Raw genomic sequence first — 22,440 nt, 5'->3', positions numbered from 1 at the left:
AAGAACATGACTTTGTCTTCCTCAGACCACCAAGTGCCCTGGGCTGCTCGTGTGACAGCCTTGTACAAACACTGGTACCTCTCACCTGAATTCCCTCTGGCCTCCTCTCTGCCTTCACACACCCGGGAATGGCAGTGGCTGGCTTGAATCCAGTGTGATGTTTTTTTGTCATAACGATTATTTTTAACAACTTAGGAACTTTTTGTTACACAAAAACACCTTAACTCTCAGGATACAGTTTGGTAACTTTTAATGAGGCTTCACAATTTACATTCAATGTGTATCAGTACACAAAATATAAGAAATCACATATACATATAAACTTTGCTTTGTTGTTTAACAAGCCAACCAGAATGAACAACATAAGCTACATTTATTCACAAAACAAAATGGAAAATTTTCAAGCTTCATTCACCGATCAAATACCTCAACAATTTATGGACCAACACTGTTTTGCAGCTGCTAAAACAACAATCTTCCATAAGGAACAAATAATTTATGTCAACAGGTACACTGACATCACATTCTACAAAATGAAAAAGCCAAGTTGAGCACTGACTGAATGCTTCCAGACTTCAGCAGAACTCAAGTGAAGCAATTGTGCAGAACTTCTACCAGCATCAAATCTGTCCACCATTTATCAGCCTTATGACTGAGAAAAAAAATCACATACAGAAATTCTTTAGGGTAAATAAAGCCATTTCATTACAGGGTTATTTAACCCACCTAATTTTCAACCTTTTTAAAACAAAAAGAAAATAGCTTTAGAAAATTTAAAAAAAAAAAAGATTAAAACTTTTTGGATTTTCATTTTCTGGCTTACTAACTATTCTCATATACAGCATGAATTTGTACTTTGTGAATAGTTTTGGTCCCTCAGACTGTCTTCTTAGTCAATCTGTTTTTAACTATTTTGTTCAAATATACCAACACTTTGCTAATGTAGTTATTTTAAGCTGAGTAGGTAAAAATAACATAGACCTATCTTAAAACAATATCTCTCATTTTTGGCTTCTGAATAGCATACAGTCACAAAAACCAAAGCTCTTTTTAGCAGCATTAAGGGTGAAGGGCCTTCTGTACGAAACTGTCCTGAAAATTTTCTGGTACCTTCAAGTTATTGAATGCTGTCAGCTCTTCAGACACAGACCCTGCAAAAACTGAGCATTCAGTTTGTTTTCACAAACAAAACCCTACTCCCAAAGCAGTTCCGTGCAGAGGTGCCCGTTTGGTCACAGACATTTTCACGACACACTTGTGACCCTTTACAAATGAAGCAGATGTACCACATGAGTATTTCAGTTCATGCACTAGGGGAACGCTTCCAGAATCATCCTTAAGTTTGGGAGGGAGGGGAAAGCTACTGTTTTCACAGACTAACCACTGCTTTATGCCTGTTAGTTTCAACAAATTTGTTGAAAGGACTAAAAGCTCACCAGTACACCTCAAAACATAACTACAAGGAAGCTGAGCTCATCTGCTTCTGTGCTCCCACAGGGAACCTCAGGTTTTGCCAGTGATTTGAAATGAATGCTAACACTGATGCAGAGTTTCAGCTCTTCCAAAAATTCATGGAACAGTAAATAATTAAGAGGTCAAGTCAATGAACCAACTACAGTGGATCATTTAATAAACTGGACATAAGCAAAATGTCTTTTATATATACAATTGGGAAATCCAGTGCCTGGAAGCACAGAAAACCCTTATGGAAAGGATGCTTGAGTTTAGTCCAGAAAACAGTGACTCTGTAAAGGATTTGAGGGTCCCTCTGGCAGAAAAAAATCAACCCCTTTTAAAAATCACCCCGGAGATCACTTCTGCACTTGTAAGAATCCTATTAAGGTGAAAGGTTTGGTGGGGAGTGTTATAAGGAGCCCTCTTCACTTTAGTACACAGAAGGGAAAAATATAGATCCTTTAACATTCCACTACCAGTTTTGGAAGGGATGTATTCTAAAGTGAATTAAAACATTCAAGGGCATCTTTAGGAGTAGTAATATCAAACTGGTAAGCAACAATAGCAAACCACTCACAATTTAAAACAAATGCCAAACCACTGAGCCTTGGAACTCATTTTAAGGTACTGCCCATGTAGGAGCATTGCCTCCATCATCTCTTCATAAATTGAGTTAAACTTTACTGTCCCATAGAGCTGAGAGGCTGGAGGTTTATCTGTTTGGAACTTCCTGGTGACTCTGATATTGCTGCAACCTTCAGAGAATTCTTGATGGAGCTGAGCTCCCACATGTGTAAGTTTATGACATGCACACCACAACATCCACTTGTGATCTTGTACAGGTTTTTCAGAACAGCTTTCCGGAGCAGAATGTACACCCAGGGGTCTAAAATCTGGTTCCACGTGGCCATTCGGAGAGCGAAAAGTATCGTTTCACAGGTCTCCTTTGAGCGACCTTCATTAATCCCAATCCTGGCCATTGTCACCTGAAAAGGGGAATATTTAAGGATTATGCATTATACACCAAGAGAGCATCTAAATTACCTAAAAAAATGAGTATTTTAAAACTGTACATTAAAAACATACAAAGAGAGCATGTAAATGAGTAAAATCGTTTCAACGTTGTCTCTAATCTTCACACCTACCCAGCATCAGTGCATCCCAAATTGCAATGTAAATACTTTCAGGCATACAACATTTATCATCCTAGAAATCCACTAATGTTTTACAAAGGACATACACGTGCATCTGCTGAATTACTGCTGCTGAACTTTAAGCAGAGGATGGCAACCAGCTAGGGAATACCCTCCAAAACAAGGGATTGATTTGAGCAACAAGTAAAAATTTAATCCAGAATTTGATCTAACAAAGCATGCCAAGACTGTTCCAGAAATGGATTTTCTCAAGAACAGAATCCACTTGTCGGTCAGCACATTTTTTATAACAGCTATTTATTTTTTCACATTTTGCTAATTAAAGGCTGCATGAGGAACACAGTACCTTGATTTCAACAAGATGATTCACATTTTTCTCGCTGCAGCAGAATACAATTTATTGACACCAGAGGATTTAGAGGTCTGTAGGAAAATTTAAGCCATGATCACAAAAGCCACTTGTCAGTGGGGACACAGAGAGTTCCATTCACCTCTGGAAGGGGGCTACACATGGACAGACCTCCACCAGCAACAACACTACCAGAGCCAGTAACTCTACATGGTGGAGTTCCAGACCAGCTGAGCAGGGCTGAGGATACCCAAGGGCCACACCAGCTGTGTGTGGCTCTGTGCCCCTGCTCTGCAGAGACACGAGCTGGGCTGTGACAGCCCCAGGGAAACTCAGGGCACTGGGACTCCTGCCCTGCAGATACCTCCTTTACAGGCTGGCTGCCACTGCAACCTGAGTTCTGTGCGAGGAAAGCCTGATCTGCCAAGCCAGGAATCTGCCAGAAGATGGTAAATTATGTCTCCCTGTTATTAATGTTAAAACCACATGAAGACTTTTTTGGTAGAAAGATGAAACACTGTAAGGCTTTTAGTTCCAAAGCCTTTAAAGCACTGCAGCTATTTAACTAAGAAACAGGATATTTTACAACTGATGCTGTGAGTACACTGATTTATTGGGCAATGAGAGGTAGGGTCAGGCTGTCCAAGTGCAGGGTTGTAGTTTCAAGAAAATGCATTGAAAAGAAACTTAACAGAAAAACTAAAAAATAATAATGAATGAAGAGAGAAAACTAAATCTCAATATTCCAGAAAACTTATTCTACTTATTTTTGAATGCTTCTCTGTATTTCCAGACCCTACCTATAGCTTGCAGGTCAGCACATCTGAGTATAAACTTGAATGGCACAAAGTGAATGCACAGAAGGACATTGAAGTTGTTTGATGAAGCATTTGATGGAGTGTTTCTGTATGGCTTCTACAGGAGCAGCAAAGGAAGCCCCCAGGAACATTGCTAAGGAAGCTGGTAGGACTGGCAGGAACACAGCTGGGAACTGGTGTGGGGAGGAGGAGGAATGTCTGAGCACCAAGCCAACACAAACACAAGCCAGTTCCCTGAATCTGCTTTTCACCCCACAACCACTGGGCACATTCCTCCCTGACATCAGCATCCCACTCAAACTTGAACAACTCCTTTGGCTTCACAGGGGATGTTTCTTCAGGACAGTCTACATTTCATTTATTAGAGGTCCAATACCACAAGGCAAATTCAGACAGAATACTCCTTACTCTGCAAACAGGACTGGGCAGCAAATGACAGCTCAACAGAGCTCACAGACCAATGTCCTTATCCCATACAGCATATTTGACTTAATACAGACATACAGGTTACCAGTTTGACTCTTGATGTACTTAAAAATTCATTTGTTGCTCCTCTCTCACATTCTCTGGAGTTAATAAATGCCAAATCCAATGCAATTCCATGTCCAGAAAAACACACAGTTGCTAAGAAGGAAAACTAGCTCCATCCAGACTTTGTAAAACTTATTTTCTCACGTTACCTAGAACACTTGTGAGAATTGTTTGCATTTACAAGTAATTTGCATTTAGAAGTAATCACCTCTAAGTGAATCTATTCATTTGCTGCTCAACATAAATGACTTCTGTTTTGATTATGGATTTGCATGAAGTAAACCAGGACAAAAAGGAAAACTGATACATAATTTATGGATTTTGACATTTGGAGAAGCTTCATCCAGAACGTTTCAGTTGCCTCTTCTGAACATCGGACATACAAAAAAATAATACCTCGAACTCACACACAGCAAGTAGAGCTTATGTACACATGTTTAAGCAACTCAGCTATAGGTCTCTGGATTTGAAATAATAAGATAAAATCTAATTGTCTACAAATTTTGTTTTATAAAACACAATTTTCCTAACCATATTGCTAACGTTATTTGGAAGTGTTATGCAGAAATTTAGAAATATTTTCTTTCTTACATCTTTAAAACGAATAAAATGCTTTTTGCAGTTCATAGGCCAAGATTTCCATATAGAAATGGAATAAGACAGAGAATCTCATTGCAGCCCTGAGCATGAGCATTTTTACACTAAAACACTTGTGGCAGAGCAGCAGGACATGTTGCCATCACTTGGAGTATGAAGTGAGAGAGTTTCTCACTCCCCCAAAGAGACTGTCCTGTACTGGGGGCTCTTCACATCTTCTGAAAAATCACGACAGAAAACTGCAAGCAAGTGTGCAAAGAGGAGACTATATTCTGGAGCCTTTCTAAAATCATCTGCTGATTTCTAGAACGAGACTTAAACTTCAGCAGAAGAGGGGTGGAATGGAATGAAGTTAATATAAATTACTATTTCTATCACATTTTCATAGTAGATTTATTTAAATTTAAATTCTTAAAATACTGTTCCAAAGTCAGTTTGAAACCATAAGTTATAAAAAGGACTAATACACGACCAGCTGTTTAATAAAGGATCTCACTGAAGCAAAACAAGCAGACAGTCTGAGTTTTCTCCCTGGGTGTGAGAAATTTGTGTCACTGAAATGGTTCAAATCATCAGCTCAGAAACTGCCACCAGAGCTTGGTGCAGTACCAAGTGGACTTTTGAGAGTGGGACCTCCATGGGCAAAAAAGAAACATTTCATTTATTTTTATTTGAGTATTAGAGGTCAATAATTGGTTCAAAGTCAGGGAAACAATTCAAACCCTTTTTTCCTTTCCCTGAAGGTCCACCAGGTCGGTATGACAAAGGAATTCTGTTCTCTGTAGGCAGTAGTACACAAATGGGGAAGAGGCAACACTATTGCATCATTTCTAATCACCTTTGATCTCCAAACTAAAGTTAATATTCATGCAGATTCAGCAGCATGACTCAAAAAATTAATCCACAGCTGGTAAATAATAAATGTAACTCATGACATTTTCTAACATATTTAGAAATGTAAGAATCCAAGTAGCACTCTGCTGATTTATACACTGTTTATATGAAGACAGCTGTAATATGTCTCCTTGGTTTGCAAAAAAAAGTAAAAAGTATCATATGATGTAACTATGACAATTCAAACTTTCTTTAGAAAAGGTACCATAAAAGCATAAACTGTAAAAGCAATTTTTTAATTGCTTTTTACTTTTTTTTTTAAATCAAGGGTACCTGCTCGAAAGATATAAAGTTACTCTGACTCACAGTAGTCCTTGCTGGTTTAAGAAAGGACCTGAGAATTCACTGTCCCTAAAAATACAGCGAGAGAAATCAGATTTGTGTCAAGGAACGACTTGACACAATACATTAAACTTCTACATACTTTTTTTCCAATTTTAAGTTTCATTAAAACCAAAACTCACTTTGCAAGATCCAGAAAGTCTGATGGAAAAATTTTTTAAACATTTTGAAATTGTTGACTTCTTCAGGTCTGCACCTAGCAGACAGAATTACCATTTCCCTTAGGGACAAAGCTCAGGGCAATAAACAAAAAAATTGCTCCAAGGCTTCAGACCGCTCTCCAAACATAAACAGCACTAATTTAATTTTCTTTCCAATTGGATCTACACAAGAACAACCAATAGGCTCAAAGGCTGTGCTGCTTACTCACATTCCTGTTAGTACTCAAGGACAGCTAGTCAAAACAAGCAGCTGACTTCAGAGCTAGTTAAGAAATAAGACAAAAATGAGACTTTGCTGCGTTTCACCTCACAGGCTCTAAATCCAGGTTCTATCCTTGACTTCAGGAAACTGGAGAAAACCCAGTCACCAAAAGACTGACATGGAGAGCAGAATAGACAAATATCGGAAATTCTTGTCTTCGGCAGCTCAGCCTTCGGACTCCACTTCCCTGGGGGAACCTTGCAGACCCTCCCAAGCCTCTTCCTCTTCCTTTGGATGTCTTTACAAGCAGTTCTGAGGATTTCCATTAATGGAAGGAAGGCCATGGATTTTTCAGTATTTGCAGAACACTCGTATTTTGTCACTATTGCCTATGTCAAACCCTGAGCTGCAAATCTCCTTCTTCTAAACCACAGAGGTTTCAAGGCAGAACTTTACTGATTATGTCCCAATCCACTGCAACAAAAAAGATACACTTATTTCAAATGTCTTGTTTTTGGAACTTCCACTTTTCATTTTACAAAAGTAGCTTCAGTGTAAGAGGCAAAGAATCATACAAGATCCATTTTGTACCACTTTATAACCACAGACCTTAAGAAAATAAATTTACAAAATAGCATGAGAAAGAAATAAAAATGCATAAATCTTCACATTTCATGTACCATTTTATATCTCCAAAGTAGAGCTGTTAAAAAAGAAACGCTGACAGCAAATTGCCTGTACCATTGCTACTCTGCTCTTGCAGTATACAAGCCAAGCATTTGTTGCAACAAAGCTGAGTATGCTTCATTTTAGTTTTTATGTGATTCTGCAAGTCAGTTTAAAAACAAGAGCTTCCAAGAACAATATGCAGTGCAGCACTTCTACCATCAAAATATTAGTACACACACTGTTCTACTTATGCCACATAATGCCTTTTATGTTCTAGATCTGCAACATGCTTTTCCCCTAATGCTTTCCTTTCCCTTTCTAAAAGAAAAACATTGACTGTATCTTCAACTTTTATATACCAGATGATCACTTAGCTTAGCAATTAAATTTTAACTGATCATAATGATTTTATTAAAAAATGCCAATTTAAAAAGGGATTGTAGACAACAAAACATATGAGCTAGCTTTCCCACATCAGAGTCCACAGGGTACTTTTAAGAGTCTATGTAGTAATTCCTTATGTACAGTTTGGCAGGATCAGCTCTTGAGAAGTAGCAGCAGAATAAGGGAGTCTCCTTTTCTCTCATGTATATTTCTGTGATAAAATAATAATGCCACTAACAATTAAGAGTGGATCCACTGGCTCACTATCTTTTCCCCCCTTAAAAATGAACGACATAAATATTTTGAAGGTATTGCTAAACTACAGAAGTGTGAAAGAGGTGTGAAAAGTCCAAAAAGTATAGAGAAAACAAGAAAACACAAAATTTTTCATGAAGCAAATAAAAATATTTTCTCATATTCCTTCCTCAGACACAGATTAGTCTGTGACCAGACAATTTCTCACTGAAGTTGACAGGAAAGAAATTATCAAGTAAGCCTCATACCAGAGGGCAGGGGCAGGTCTGTGTGCATGAACTTGCAAACATTAAGTCAAAGTGACGTTTTTATTTTCTGTCAACTTTCCCCTTGGACACCACCTATTTTGCATGAGTTTTGCTGTAGGATAAATTCATGCTGGCTTGAATAAAGCATTTGAGGTGACCTCTTTGTTTCTCCTAAATAATCCAAAAATTTCTATCTTGGATTGACAGTCTTCCATCTTTATTTCCTTTCTTTGCCATCAAAATAAGAAATACTTCAGTTCAACTAGTTAGGAATGTAATTATTCTCACAGCTTAATTGATAACTCATTTGAAAGGAAAGCATTGTGGATATGGATAAAAAATATTCTAGCATTGGAAACAGCAGATGACTCACTTCATAATGAAAAGACATAGCGTCCATACCAAAGTCAAATAAACAACCTGTTTCCTGAGCTACATTTTTAAAGTTACAAAAAAGCCTGTTTCCCCAGCATGAGGAATGTATTCCTGCCTAAGAACAAGGCCTATAACAAAAAACCTCTTGCACAAAAAAGTTTATTTTATGGATAGAATTAAAATATTCTTTGCCCAGCAATGCCAGAGAAGCTTTACAGGACAATTTTAAGGACCAGGAAACAACAGAGTTGTCTAATATCTATAATAAGGACCATCTTCAAGTATTTAGGAAGGCAAGGACTATACGTATTTGGGATTCTTTTATTCTTCCATTAGTGTCAGTTGGATAAATCTTCAAGCCCCAGAAATTACCTATTACTTCTCTATTGTCGCTTTGCTTTTCCAGCATTTGAAAAAAAATTAGATTTTTAATGTTTAAATAAATATTCTAATTTATTTAGGAGCAGCAGAACTTCTCCCACTAATGCCCTACAAATATCCAAAGAACAAATCACAAATAAATCACGATACTGGGGAGGAAGAGAACTGTCTGAATGAAGAAAAAAGTGACAATATACAGACAGCCTGGGGGAAGAGGAGCTGCAGAGGTCCATAACTATAGAACAGCTGAAAAAGTTGGAAGAGATCTCTACAATCATCAAGTCCAACCATTAACCCAGCACCACCACGCTCACCACGAAACATTTTCCATATGCCCAAGTTCCACATCCCTTTGAACACTTCCAGGGATGGTGATTCCAGCACTTCCCTAGGCAGCCTATTCCAATCCCTCATCACCCTTTCAATGAAGATATGTTTTCCTAATTTCTATTTAAACCTCCACTGGTGATCTTATCCTTGCTGAAGATGGACTGGAGTCGTATTCAGCTAATCACTGATTAGGTACTATCTGATTTGCAGTGTTTGAAAAAATCTGACTGGAGGCAAAAGAAGACATGATGGTTGTTCTTTTTAGATCATCTTTGTTAAAGTGACTTATTCTATGTATCATTCTGAAGGAGTAAACTAAGCAACTACGATCAGAAATATCAAGACTAATGAATTAGCAATATATCTACCAAGCTGGAATATATAATTTGCTACTGCCTTTTTCTTTTACATTGGAAAATAAATTGCAAGGGCCTGCTGTGCAGCTCAACCACCTTTCAGGAGGAGGATGGAAGAGAAAAATCAAGTCTCCATTCAGAAGTGATTTATTTCTCATTACTTCTACAAATGCACGCCTCTGGTAAAAGGTGGATTCAATTTTATTTCCAATTCACTAATGAACTGCAAATCCTAAAACAAACTGCTACCACTTCTTTCTGCTTCACTTTCTTTCCATGCAGCAAAGCAGATGGGAATATAGGTGGTCAGCACAAGAGTCTTCCTCCCCACACACTCATGTCCTGATGTCAGTCCTCACATGGGTCTCGAGGTTACCTTGAGCAGATTCACTACATCCTTTCCATCCGACTCCACTCCTGTAACTTTGGGGGCCCAAACCTCCTGAGGGGCAGCACACAGATCCAGGACAGCAGCAGATGGTGCAGTACCTACAAAGCAGCTCCAGCTCATTCCACCGTTCATCTATTTCATACCTCACCCAGTGTGAAGACTGAGTCACAAGTACTAAAACTTCACTGTCACCCCTGGTGCAAACCCTTTCTGCAGTGTTCTGTTCCCTGAGCACTGCTGTTTGTAAAAGCTGTGATGGGACAGCGTTCTGCACTGCTGGGTACTGGGCACACAGGGAACCTCCATCCTCACAGGGCAGCCTGCAACCCAAACTGCAACTCAGCAATTCCTCTCAGACATCAACCAATTCCACAGCACTAGAGACACAAGAAACTTCTACTAGAAAGCACCATGCCACACTTCAGATTGTGAATTATCACCACAATAATTATAACAATAAATATTCTCTCACAGAACATATGAATGTGTATTACTCCCTGATGCCTGTCATTAAAACTGGTAAGGATGAATGACTTTCTGGAGTTTTTCCATGTGAGTGTATTACTCCCTGAGATTTTTCAGCAACAACTTTACCATTTAAAGTGTTTAGATAGTCAGGAAAGACAGCTTTCCTAAAATAACTATCCAAAAATGGTTGTGCCATGTATGACATTTTCCAAAGATAGTTATGCAGTGTATGACATTTTCAAGTAAGAAATGCCTGAATAAGTGTCATATCTAGGAAATAGGAAGAATTCTCTTATATCAAACAATGGAATGAATGTCAAAATTATTTACTTTTTAATATCAGACACAGAATCCAAAATCTTAACCAAGTGAAATAAGAAAGGAAAGGTTATGAATGGCAAATTTATTTTGGTGAAGGTTTCAGAATTTGATTTCTCGTGATAGCAACTTTAAAATTGAAAAAAAAACCCCACATTTTCTGTGAAAGTTTCTGACGTCTACTTGAAACAAAATATTGTGTTTCATAGTTTAATTCTGTATATAACATCTAAATTTAAAAATCAAGAAGGAAACAATTATGAAAGAAAACCAGAAGCACGTTATTCTGAAAATGCCATGTTCTCACATGACTGGAAACCTGCCTTCCTCACTTTTTCTCTCCAAAACAAAAGATCTTATTGTATTCTGATGGCACTGCATTAATAGAAAAGGCTTTACGCAGATTTTTCCAAACAGCACAAGTAAACATAGATAACAAAAACTATATTTATGCTTCCCCAGAAGACTCTGGTAAAGGGCAATATGTCAATCTCAGCCCTCCTTCCTTCCCTAGTTCATATCTTTACCACTGCCCCTTTCTTCTCCAGCACTTTCCTGTTGAGAGTATCTCAGCTCCCTGACTTCTGTGAGGGGGAGGTAAACACTTGAATTACAAATATAGCCACAATTACTATAGAGTTTCTAAGAACTCTATGATAACTACACCCTGCCCATGCTTATAAATATTTTTGTTAAAATGATTCATGTTTCTCAGAAAGAATGAGGCCTGTAAGATCTCTATGTACTGTAAAAGATGAAAATAGGAAGACCAATTCTGAATACCAAAACAGTACCTTTAAAATTCAGTATCATTTTAGGGAGGTATGGTCTAAAATTAATGTCATTCCAGGTCTCATCTAACCTGGTGGAATTAGGCAGCTGTGCCACTTAAGAGTACAAAATTAAAGTTCTCTACAACTAATACCGAGAAAGGTATGGACATCTTATCCAAAGGTTTCTGGTATCATAGAAGCACATCTGAGTATCTGGTGAATTGGACTTTAAACATATTGTATTAAACTTTGTTGCTCTCTCTGCCAACACATGCAAATTATTTCCAGTAGTATTTTCATGAGGACAAGAAAAAGCACACTCAAATTGTCTGAGCTGATGAATAAACTTATTCCATGGGAAACTAAGCTGGAAAGAAACTTCTGTCTTGAGACTAACAAAAAACTTCAATCAAAATGAGTGTTCTCTTTCCTCTTAACGCATAAAATGAGTTATGTATTTCAAAATACCTTTTGGACCATAATATTAGCAAAGACAGTAATCTTCCAGCAATTTAACCTCGAGTTACCAGACACTAGGAGAAACTAAAGCAAGAGCAGTAACTGAATTTGCACAAAGTTAATGGATGTATTGAGAAACTCAGCAAGCAATCAAAGGACCATGATAGGAGTGAGAGCCCTTTCTCTAATGTAGCTCAAAAAGAAAATCAAACTCAAGATTTTTTTTTTTTCAGAGGAACTTAGGGAGCATTTTATTCATTCAAACAGGCACTCCTGATCTCCTCTGACACAGCTAGGTCTGGAAGAGAAATAACTACCTACAGCCAACAATAACTATCACTGTATTGATGCTGCTGACTAGAGATAAAGAGGTGTATCTAGCAGGTCTGCTGCTGGCAAAAAGCTTTTTTTTCCTTTCTCCATGAAACTGGTTGATTTATTAAAACCATTGTGACAGCAGTGGGCTCCTAACTGGGCTTGCACCCAGTCCCAGAGATGCAGGGACAGTGTCCAACGAGTCCCCCATGGACACCTGCCCGCAGGTCACCTCCCCTAGCACAGGCAGGGTGCGAGGTGTTCCCACACCAACACAAACCACTTCTGCTGACATACATCCTGCCTTTCTGCAGGGTCAGCAGCCAAATGTTCTAGCAAGAACTCAATGACAAAAGCCAGCACAAGCAGAGTAATTATCATTGATTATCTTCTTTAAAATATGAGCCCTGAAAAGGACAGGTAAGTGTCGTTTTCCCCTCTGAAAGTTTACAACAGCATTCAAAGATGCAGGGTTAGCTGAACATATTTAAGAATGTCTCCATCTTCACTCTTCAGATATACACCTGTGGAAATTGAAAGCCTAATTTATTCTTTTTCAGAAGAAAAGATCACTCTCCCTGTTGACAGTGCCTGTGGAGGCACAACAAGCTCAGGGTGGCTGCAGCTTAGACTAATAAATTGTAAGATAATAACACACTTCTGCAGAGCAGCCCCACATGAGATCTGAGGCCTCACTGGTAGAGCATGGACCTGCATCCTGGGACATCTCCCTGCTTCTCCTTAGCTGCACTTTCTGATTGTGAGAAATCACCAGCAGCAAGTGCACAAGGGATAAATGTTTTAGTAACTCTTTAGTTGTAGGGGCAATACAACCAGCAGTGAAGGCATACAAACAGCATTAACAAAGCAACAAGTTCATATATATGATGCCCATTGCACATATAAGGCAGTGCAACAGAATTGTAAACTTCCACCTTAATAAAGAAGACAGAAAACAAGAATGGAGGGAGAGACTTCAAGAGCAGCACAGGTATGAACACCTGAGAAGTGTATCTATGGCACACATGTAAAAACACTCAAACAAGATGCAGAGGATTGCCTTGTACATCCAGCTACCTTACACTGCACACAAGGATGTGGCCCAAAAGTTAATTAGTGTAAAACCTGCAACAAACTGAGCTCCTCCAGCACATACCGACCCTGAGCCTGGCTCTGCACCCAACACAGCTGGTGGAGCACCCAGGGTGGGATGGGGTAAGGGCATTCCAGTGAAAGCCTCCCTGTCAGCACATCAGCTTCCAACCAGCTCCAGAGCTCATTCTCTGAGAGGAGCACTCAGACCAGCACCAGCAGCTTCTGAGCTAAGTGATTCAGTAAATCAGAATCTGAACACAGCCCTAGGTGCACAGAAAGCAGCCATCAAGCCTCAGTGCATGAGACACTCTGAGGACAAGAAAAGGTCAGAGTTCAGGGAGACACAATTAGCATAACAAATTGGAACGAGATTATGTGAGAAGGGACTGATAAAAATGAATCTAAGCAGTAAAAAAAGCAACTGAATAACAGTTGATCTATTAATATGAATTAAACAGAGCTCTTCCCAAAATAAATCCAGGAATGGCTATTTTCTGCAGTAGAAGGGAGGTAAAACTGGAATGAAATTAATCAGTTAACTGCATGGGAAAAGATCTTAACAAGAATAATTTGAATGTAAAAGTATTTTTCCCAGGCTGTGTTTCACACATGAAAAAAATTAGAAATTTCTCCGTATCATAATTTGTTCCTGTAAATAAATTCACTCTGAAATAAATCTCCCCTGCCCATAGTTACTGGCAGTTCACTTTGCTACTCCAAAAAAACAAATTTTATAATATGTTTATCCCTTGAGCCCTACAGAATACGACATACCGATGTCAGAATTTGCTCACACAAGCACAGCTCCAAACCGAGCTGTTTCATGACAGGCCAGATGTCAAGTCACAGCCAAAAAACAGCTTTATATAACAATGTATTTCATCAGAGGTGCTTGTCACAAAATGCTTCTGCCCAACTCTCTGCTTTGATAATCCAGCCTCTAGGGACCAAATTCATCCAGCAAAATTGGCATGCCCTTAGCAAAGGGCTACGGCTCTCACAAGGATGAGGAAAGCTGACACTATACAGACAAGTTGAAGTTATTATCTTCAGAACATATTTACCTGGAATTATCCATCACAAAGCAAAATAATTTAGACTGTCAGAACAAATGTGCCTCTGCAAATCATTGACTATATATATTATTATAAAAACATATTAATTTCACTTGTTTGGGTCTTTTTGTGAATTTTCTCCTGCTCTCAACTCCTCAAAAGGCATCAGTGCTCCCCCATAAGCAAAGAAGCAGGGAGCACCTCTCATTCTCACACTTCATTAAGGGAAGATTCTATCACAGTGGCAGAAAATTTGAAAAAGCTGCTGATTTTTGAAAAACAGATGAGATGGAGAAAGAAATCAAAAGGGAAAAAAATATGTATCAGAAGGAAGTCCCCGTCCAAGAGCCACAGGGAGAGCTCCATGCCATGGGCTCTGCATTCGAAAAACCCTCCATCCAAATCTTCAGGAATTTTAAGACAGAGGTGGTGACTGATTGCAATACTATATATTACTGTTTATAATATTAAGTGTTAGCTACATATACATTTACACACATCTATAAATAGGCATCAAAACAACTTCATTATCACTGAGCAGATGCAAAAGTCAAGATCAGTTCCACACCAGACACTGCAAAGGACAATCCAGGGTCTTGTGACTCTAGTGACATCTGAAAATTATTTTATCACAAGACAGTGACAATGTCTGAATATTGACTCCACTTGGAAAAAACCAAAATTAATTTAAAATCTAATAATGAAGCAAATCTGCAGATGGATTACAGCATTGGACAGGCTTGATTATGGTAGCCATACACATGTCAATGGACATACCAGACTGGATTGAAAACAGAAGAGAAATAAATAAATTAAACACACACACCCCCACACACACATCAGATGGAGAATAACACCAATGAATCCAAACTCCTGTATCTGCAAACCACATGTGGTACAAAACAGATTTCCTTCCTCCACTTTCTCTTCCAGCAGTTTATTTGGTTTCTAGTAACTTTGGTTTACTTTGAGGCAATTGACTCTCATGAAACATTTTGTTCTGTATACTCTTTGGGACAGAGAACATAGGTAGAATTCACAATTCAAAGTCTAGACTTCAAATTCTGACTTTTAGACTTAGCTTGAGAAAAAAAAAAAAAAAGCAAATGATCACAGAACAAGCATGTGTTTACATGCTTTTCCAGATAATTTCACCTATGAACATCTGCCCATATTTATGTCAAGAAATACTTATTTTGGTATATGCTGATTATATTATACAATGTAAACCATTCTTTTCACAAAATCAAAGCCCTGAGACCTTTCAGATGTATCAGACAAGTAGGTCTGAATCAGCAATTAGTCATAAAGCATTCAATCTGATAAACCCTGGATCACTTTAATGTAGCACTTGAGCAGTACATTCCTGACAAAGCTTTATTCAACTGCAGGCCAAAAAATCTCGCTAAATTAACACCACACTTGCAATTCTGTTTGTATTCTGTTGCTAGCAAAACAAGGGATGGGTAAATAAATCAGCAAATTAACTGATATAAACTCTATGATCCTAACAGCTAAGAAAGGTAATACTCACAAAAGACCCTGTCCCCTCGCATTTCCCACTAAAACTCTGGCTAAAACACGAATTGTTCACTTCCTTGAAACTTTGTTTCAAGAATCTAATCCCACACTACACCTATTTTTTCTTCTTTTTTTAAACTCTTCCTTTCTAACCTAAATTTGTCCACATTGCAGAACTATATTCCATAATGCCAGGCTGATTTTGGCATAAGTTTGGCTCATCTCAGTTCAAAAGAGATCCAGAGGCAAAGCACCACAAGCCCAGCAGGCACAGAAAGCATCAGTAGGTTTGCCACCCAACGAACCAGAGTTCCTTGGGTACCAACTCCCCTCTGCAACAGCCCTGAAAAACATCAAGTCCAAAATTAAGCAAGAAGTCGTTCACTGGCCTGCATCATAAACTGATGCAAACACCAGCTCCGAAAAGGGTCTGAAAAAAAATTCCTGCTAGACCAATAATTCATCTTCAACTACAACTCAGATAAAGTTAAATATTTTAATGAAAGCAGCGCTGTGATTTCATTAGATTGCCACAATTTCTAAAATTATAATTTTATATATGTAATATATATCATAATTAAAATTGAATGGCATAATAAAATCAACCATAGCAGTTGCAATTTAGTGTTCCTTGATGTGTTGAATAAGTGAAGTATCACTTTTGAACCAAAAAAAACTTACAGCTCTTCTGACATCCAAGGATTTTTCAAAACCAAATTAATCCCTGCTTTTAACAATTATTTTCAATGAAAATAAATGTCACCAAAGGATAATAATGCTGCTCTTTCATGGAAAGTAAGGTCATCATATGAGATGCTTTTTTTGAAAACCATTTTGTGGCTTGCCCCAAACTTCAGATGTCTGAAGAAACTGTAAAGAAGTTCCCTTCAAAACTTACTCTGCTGCTCTGACAACTTTGTTCATGCTTCACACACTACAGCCACGACACTGACAGAAGCCAACATGAATTTAAACTATGCTGCAGAGCAAGACTAGAAAAATTCTCTGTGAGTTGAACAAAAGTGAAAGAGTTTTTGTGCATTTCAGTGATTGCAAACATTCATACCCTGACTTCCTCCTTGAAGCCTGAGATACTGGATTAATTAAATGCTACCTGCCAGATATACCAAACTGCTGCAGCTAGGTTAGAGTCAGTATCTAATTTTTAACTAACTCAGGTAACTTCAGACTCTACCATAGGCAGTGAGCAGATGAAATATAGCTGGATCTGATACAAATCTCAGACTTAAATGTCAGTATTTGTTAGTTCAAATCAAAATTGCTCCTCATTTATATCACTGGAAAACTACAGAACCCTGTTTCTAGAGAAGAAATTAAGATTCCATATGACTTGTGATTCAAACCCTCTGGCCCTAGTAAAAAAATTAAATTTTTTCAGACAAGTTTGCGACACCAAAAGGAGACAAAGCTAACACCAGCTTTATAATGCCATACAAATGGATACAAACTGGATCTATCAAATTCTTTCCCGTGTCACTTCCTTTGCCCCTGCTGCCTGACAGGGCAGGTGCTACCAGCACTGGCACTGACCTTCTGGGAGTCACAGCAGGGACAGTCCCACACCCCTGCCCACAGCAGCTCTGCTGCTCATCTGTCCACATTACAAACCCAGATTGCTTATGTTGATTTCAACCCACTGCAAATACAACCCTAAAGCAAAGCCCTTAACACCCTGATAATGGAGGGGAGGATTTTAGGTTCTTAACTGTTATCTGCCCTAACAAAGCTCACAAGTAGCAGTAAACTGTTGAAACAACAGTAAGAAGACTGCCATAAATAAAAAAAATTACTTACATTGTACAGAATAAAAAGACTTCCCAATCCTAGATTCCACTGAATTTTTGGAAGAGCTCAATATTTGTTCTGAATGATTCTAGCCATGATTCTTCTACCACTGTCTGCTTCAAAGCACTGGAAATACAGTCCTCACAATCACTATATATTTAGCTTAGTGTATTATTGATCAGAAGTAGAGAATAACTACTAGCTTTTTATGGATGCATAGGTACACACATTATGGGCAATATGCTATAAAATTAGCATCACTGAGTGGGTGGAGTTGTTATCACAACTTAAGTGCTTTAAAACCTGGAGACAAAAAAGTATAACTTTTATACAGTGATGTGCATTAAACATTGGCAAATACATTAGGCTCTTACCAGGAATGGGCTCCAGCAAATGCAAGAAACACACATTATAGCCAAGAGCTGAATGATCATTTCAAAATGATGAGATCTGCCTTGTCTTTGTTGACTTTTAAATTTGACTCTTAAGAGGGTAATTCCTGTGACAGCATTGCACAGGAATGAAATAGCAAGGGCCAGGAACCCAAGGCAAGAAAAAAGTAAGAGATAAAATCTGTCTTCCCAGTCCTCAACATGTTCTGTTTTATAGAAGCACCAGGTCCTCGATGCTTGAATTTGGTAGGGTCTAAACCTAAGAATAGGCAGCAAAGCTATAAGAACAGCAAACAGACATACCATAGTCAACATCATTTTCACATGTCTAGAAGTCATTTTTGTAGAGTGAAATATTGGCTTAGTGACTCCAATGCACCGTTCAACAGCCATCACACTGCCCAGGAAGAGTGGGCACAAACCAAAGAAAACCATGCAGATGCCAAAAACACTGCACAGAATGTTGGACTGATTAAATCGAATCCAGTCTTTATCTGATGCATACACAAACACTGCGATGGCTCCATTGATGAGGTGACCGAAGAGATCTGTGACAACCAAGCCACTGGCAAGAAGCAAAAAGGAGGCTTTTGATTTCTGTCTGAATCTCTGGTATGCCTTCATGAGAATTACTATTGCAAGACTGTTGGACAAAATTCCCGCCGTCATGAAGATTATTGAAAAGAAAACGGAAATCTTTTTCTCCGTGTGGCACGTTGAGTTTTTCAAGACCCCAAATCCAGCCAGCCCTGGTGATTTTGAACTGTTCATGGTTAGGAAAGGAGATGCAGCCCTCAAAGCATTTCAGCAGTCTTGCAATCAAAAGGCATCTGCAATATTAAAAACAAATATACACAACTCTGTAAAAGGCATACCACTGTTCAAATGGCATTTGAAGCAGAAATACCCTAGTATTAGTCTGTGGTACAAATCTAATTTTCGAGTTTTCTGAGTGATATGATATGGCATCACATTTTAAGCTCACCACTCACAGGGTAAAACAATTATCTGCATGCATTACACAATTATACATGCATTATACACGCATCACACAATTATAGCCTACAGAAAATTTAGAGTCTGCAGCATAATATATATAAAATATATCATGTTTATGTACATATAGCAAGATAAACAGTACAAACAATTCTGGTGGTTAAACTACGCTAAACAAATGTTTTTGCAACAAACTCCAAGAATGACAGTATTTAATCAGCCCAGCCACAGTCAAAAGTGAAATACTGAAACTGGAGCATTTTTGAGATCATAATCACACTCCATTTTTAAACATTTATTTTCAAAACAATGTCTTAGCATCTTCTAAACAATTCTGCTCCCACAAATTCATGTTTCAAAGCTTCAACCTAACCAGCACTGAAGCCTTCAAGTTCCCAGTACCCTCACTGAAGCACAAACTTGGTTTTTAGACGCACCGTAATTCAGAAACCAATTCTGCAAGTTACTCTACGCTTTATCTCCCATCTCTACTCCAAGGACATTCCTAACAGCAAAACCTTCCCAGGCAGGGGGGAAAGTAGAGAAAAAAAAAAAAGAAGCAGGCGTTAACAGCCCGTATTACAAACTGCCGCAGAAGCCTCTCGGTTACCGAGCTACATCGGGAACGGGGCACGCCGGACCGAGTCACCGCTGCCGTCCGGGAGCGCTCAATGGAGCGCGGCCGGGGAACTCCTCAGACGGAGCGGAGCGGAGCGGAGCATCGCAGCATCCCTGCTCAGCATCCCTGCACACCTTCCCTGCACACCTTCCCTGCACGGCTCCCTGTGCCCAGCTCCCTGTGCTCAGCTCGCTGCACAGCCCCGCTGGTGCCGGAGGAGCTGCGCCCCCTCCGCCGCCTCCTTCTCCCTTAAGCGCTGCCACCGCCGGGGGCGGGGCGAGCCCGGCTCGCCGGGCACAAGTGCCGCTGTCCCCGCCGGCCCGGCCAGCCCCGCCGCGCCGCCGCTCCTTCCCTACCCCGATCTCGGTGTCCGTCCCGGCCCCGCCGCCGCTCACGTCCCGCGGGGCCGGAGAGAAGCGCAGCGCGGAGCTCCGCCGGCCGCCGCCGAGCCCCGCTCCCGCCGGCGCCGCCCTCTCTCCCTCCGCCTCCCCAGCAGCCGCCCGTGCGCCCTCCCCGCCCGCCGCCCCCGGCACTCGGTCCCGCTCCGGGCCGGGGCTGTCCGCCCGTGTCCCCGCCGGGCACTCGCACCTCGCCCCGCTGTCCCGGGAGCGCGGAGCCGGCAGTGCCGGGCTGCGGAGGTGTCTCGGGCAAGGAGAGCCAGGCTACCGTGTCACATCACAGCCACGGGCGACAGGGCCACCCCTGCCAGGCAGGGCGAGCTCCTGCCCCCCAGGCTGCCGTGCCACAGCAGCGGCAGCTCACGGGGCAAGCCAGAGCCGCATCTGTCCTCAGCCACAGCTTCACCCCTTCTTCACTTCCCACGTGCTGCTTCCCAACTCCGCACCTCAGCAGCGCGCAGGGAGCTCGGGGAGGGGCAGCCCCAGGGATGCTGGCAGGGATGCGGCTGGGTACATCCCTGGGCACATCCCTGGGTACATCCCTGGATACATCCCTGGGCACAGCCCTGGGCACAGCCCTGGGTACATCCCTGGGCACATCCCTGGGCACATCCTTTGGACGCATCCCTGGGCACAGCCCTGGGCATACAGCCCCCTCGCACCTCCCCATCAAATAGAGCTAACAGTTCTCCTTGGACCATTTCTCCACTGGAGAAATACGATGAGAACACATCCAGACCAGGCGTTAATGATACAATCGATAAGGCTGGAAATTCAAGGGTTATTTCCCATTATGCACTCAAGCTGTTACAACCTGAAGTTACAGATGACTTTCAAGTTCTTTCATCCATCGATGTCCTACCATGTACTACCAAACAGGCCTGAATGGGAACTTTTATTAAGAACTCTTTCTATAGAAATAAGCCAAAATATATAATCAATGTCAAATTATGAAACAAAACTGTAAAATATTACAGAATTTATCATGGGCTACAATAATGAAGAGTCACTTCTATAAACAGTTAAAAGCAACATATGATGGCCTTCCTCTTCAAAATGCTTGTCAGATTTTGGTATTTTATCTTACAATGAGCAAAAATACTCAATTTGGTCTGATTGGGACCTAAAAATTCCCCTAAGTTCTTTTTTAAGACAATAGTAAAACAAAAATATCTTGAAATACATTGTTGCCTATTAAAGTTCAGAGAAGAAGAGTTTATTTTATGTTCCCCTTCCCAGGGATAAAGGGAGATGGAGACCTCAAACTACAAACAGCTTGCTCCATGCCCTTATTCCCTAGCCAGATTTCTTCACCCAAAGATCCTGAAAAGAGGGAAAATTTTGCTTGAAAAGAAGCAATGAAGTTGATACTTCGAGACTGCAGTCTGGGTGGTAGAAGCTGAAACAGCGTTATCAGCTAGATCAAGACAAAGGGAGGAACAGAAAAACCTCAAGACAGCTGTATCAGTGTGCTTGTAAAAATGTAGTAAGGGAAAGGCAAGCTTGTAGAGTGCATCCCGAGTAAAGGAGTAGCCTGCCAAAAGGAGGGAGAGTGACATTTCAGTTGCTGCAGAGATGGAGAAAGAAGGCAAGAAATTGTGTTAGGAAAGTAAATATAAGCTTCCATCTGGCTTTTCAGACAAGAGGCATTGAAGAGTGCTCCTGCACCTGTAGAGCTGTAAGAGCACAAAGTGCCACATCCCAATTTTGTGCTCTGAGCAGGACAGCAGCTTGTAAAGCATTGGCATAAGCAGGATGGATACGTCTGGGGCTCAGCCCTCTACACATTTAGGTGCTCCTGACACAAGAATAACTTAAACAATGACTTCTCTGGAACGGGGAAGGTTTGTAGGATTATGGCTAAGTAGGATGGAGATTTCAGAAGGTGTTGGAGGGGTGAAAACTGGCAGTGGCACCAGCAGAACTAAGTTTTTCATACTGACCCATGGTCAGCTCCTTTAATCTGCTATTACTAATGAATACAGGAGTGACCAAAACTGCTCCATCCCTGCCTCTGCTGTGGGTTCTGAATGGGCAGACACTGCTTGCCTAGGGGGCAGCAGTCTTTTCATGGGTCAAAACCTGGGTGAGAGCTGCGGGACAGGAGAGGAAGGATTAATGTCATTTTCATTAGGGCAGGGGCTCTTCCTCTCAACAGTTTGGCAATCAACCATTATTGATCTGGGTTTGACTGAGCTCCTTTTTATGTCTGAGAACTAAAGCTGTAGTTGCAGGAGCCACAGTGGAGTGTTTCCTGAGGCTTTCTCATTCTATCTATTCAAAGACTGCAAAAAACTGAAGAACTGAGGTGGTGCCTTGGCTTAGCTCACTGA

The 22,440-nt window shown here is 40.3% G+C and overlaps 1 protein-coding gene across 7 annotated transcripts; it reads right to left on the bottom strand.

The window, feature by feature from the left end:
• Positions 1-233: 233 nt before the first annotated feature.
• On the bottom strand, positions 234-20,399 carry PTGFR (prostaglandin F receptor). 7 transcript variants are annotated; one of them, XM_088169858.1, is made up of 3 exons: positions 20,298-20,399; positions 18,077-18,924; positions 234-2,441 (listed from the first exon to the last, which is right to left on the bottom strand). In XM_088169858.1, exons 2-3 carry the CDS (start codon positions 18,863-18,865, stop codon positions 2,136-2,138), a joined length of 1,095 nt encoding a protein of 364 aa, XP_088025984.1. In that variant the 5' UTR covers positions 18,866-18,924; positions 20,298-20,399; the 3' UTR covers positions 234-2,135. The 7 variants fall into 7 exon arrangements, with proteins under 7 accessions (XP_088025984.1, XP_014727672.1, XP_088025987.1 ...); XM_014872186.2 differs by lacking the exon at positions 20,298-20,399 and adding an exon at positions 20,066-20,184; XM_088169861.1 differs by lacking the exon at positions 20,298-20,399 and adding an exon at positions 20,066-20,127 and having other exon boundaries at positions 18,398-18,924.
• Between the last annotated feature and the right edge of the window lie 2,041 nt (positions 20,400-22,440).

This window comes from Sturnus vulgaris, chromosome 9 (genome assembly GCF_052056855.1).
Source record: "Sturnus vulgaris isolate bStuVul1 chromosome 9, bStuVul1.hap1, whole genome shotgun sequence".
NCBI lineage: Eukaryota > Metazoa > Chordata > Aves > Passeriformes > Sturnidae > Sturnus > Sturnus vulgaris.
The sequence above is the reverse complement of the archived record's forward strand: the minus strand, read 5'-3'. Positions and strand labels throughout refer to the sequence as shown.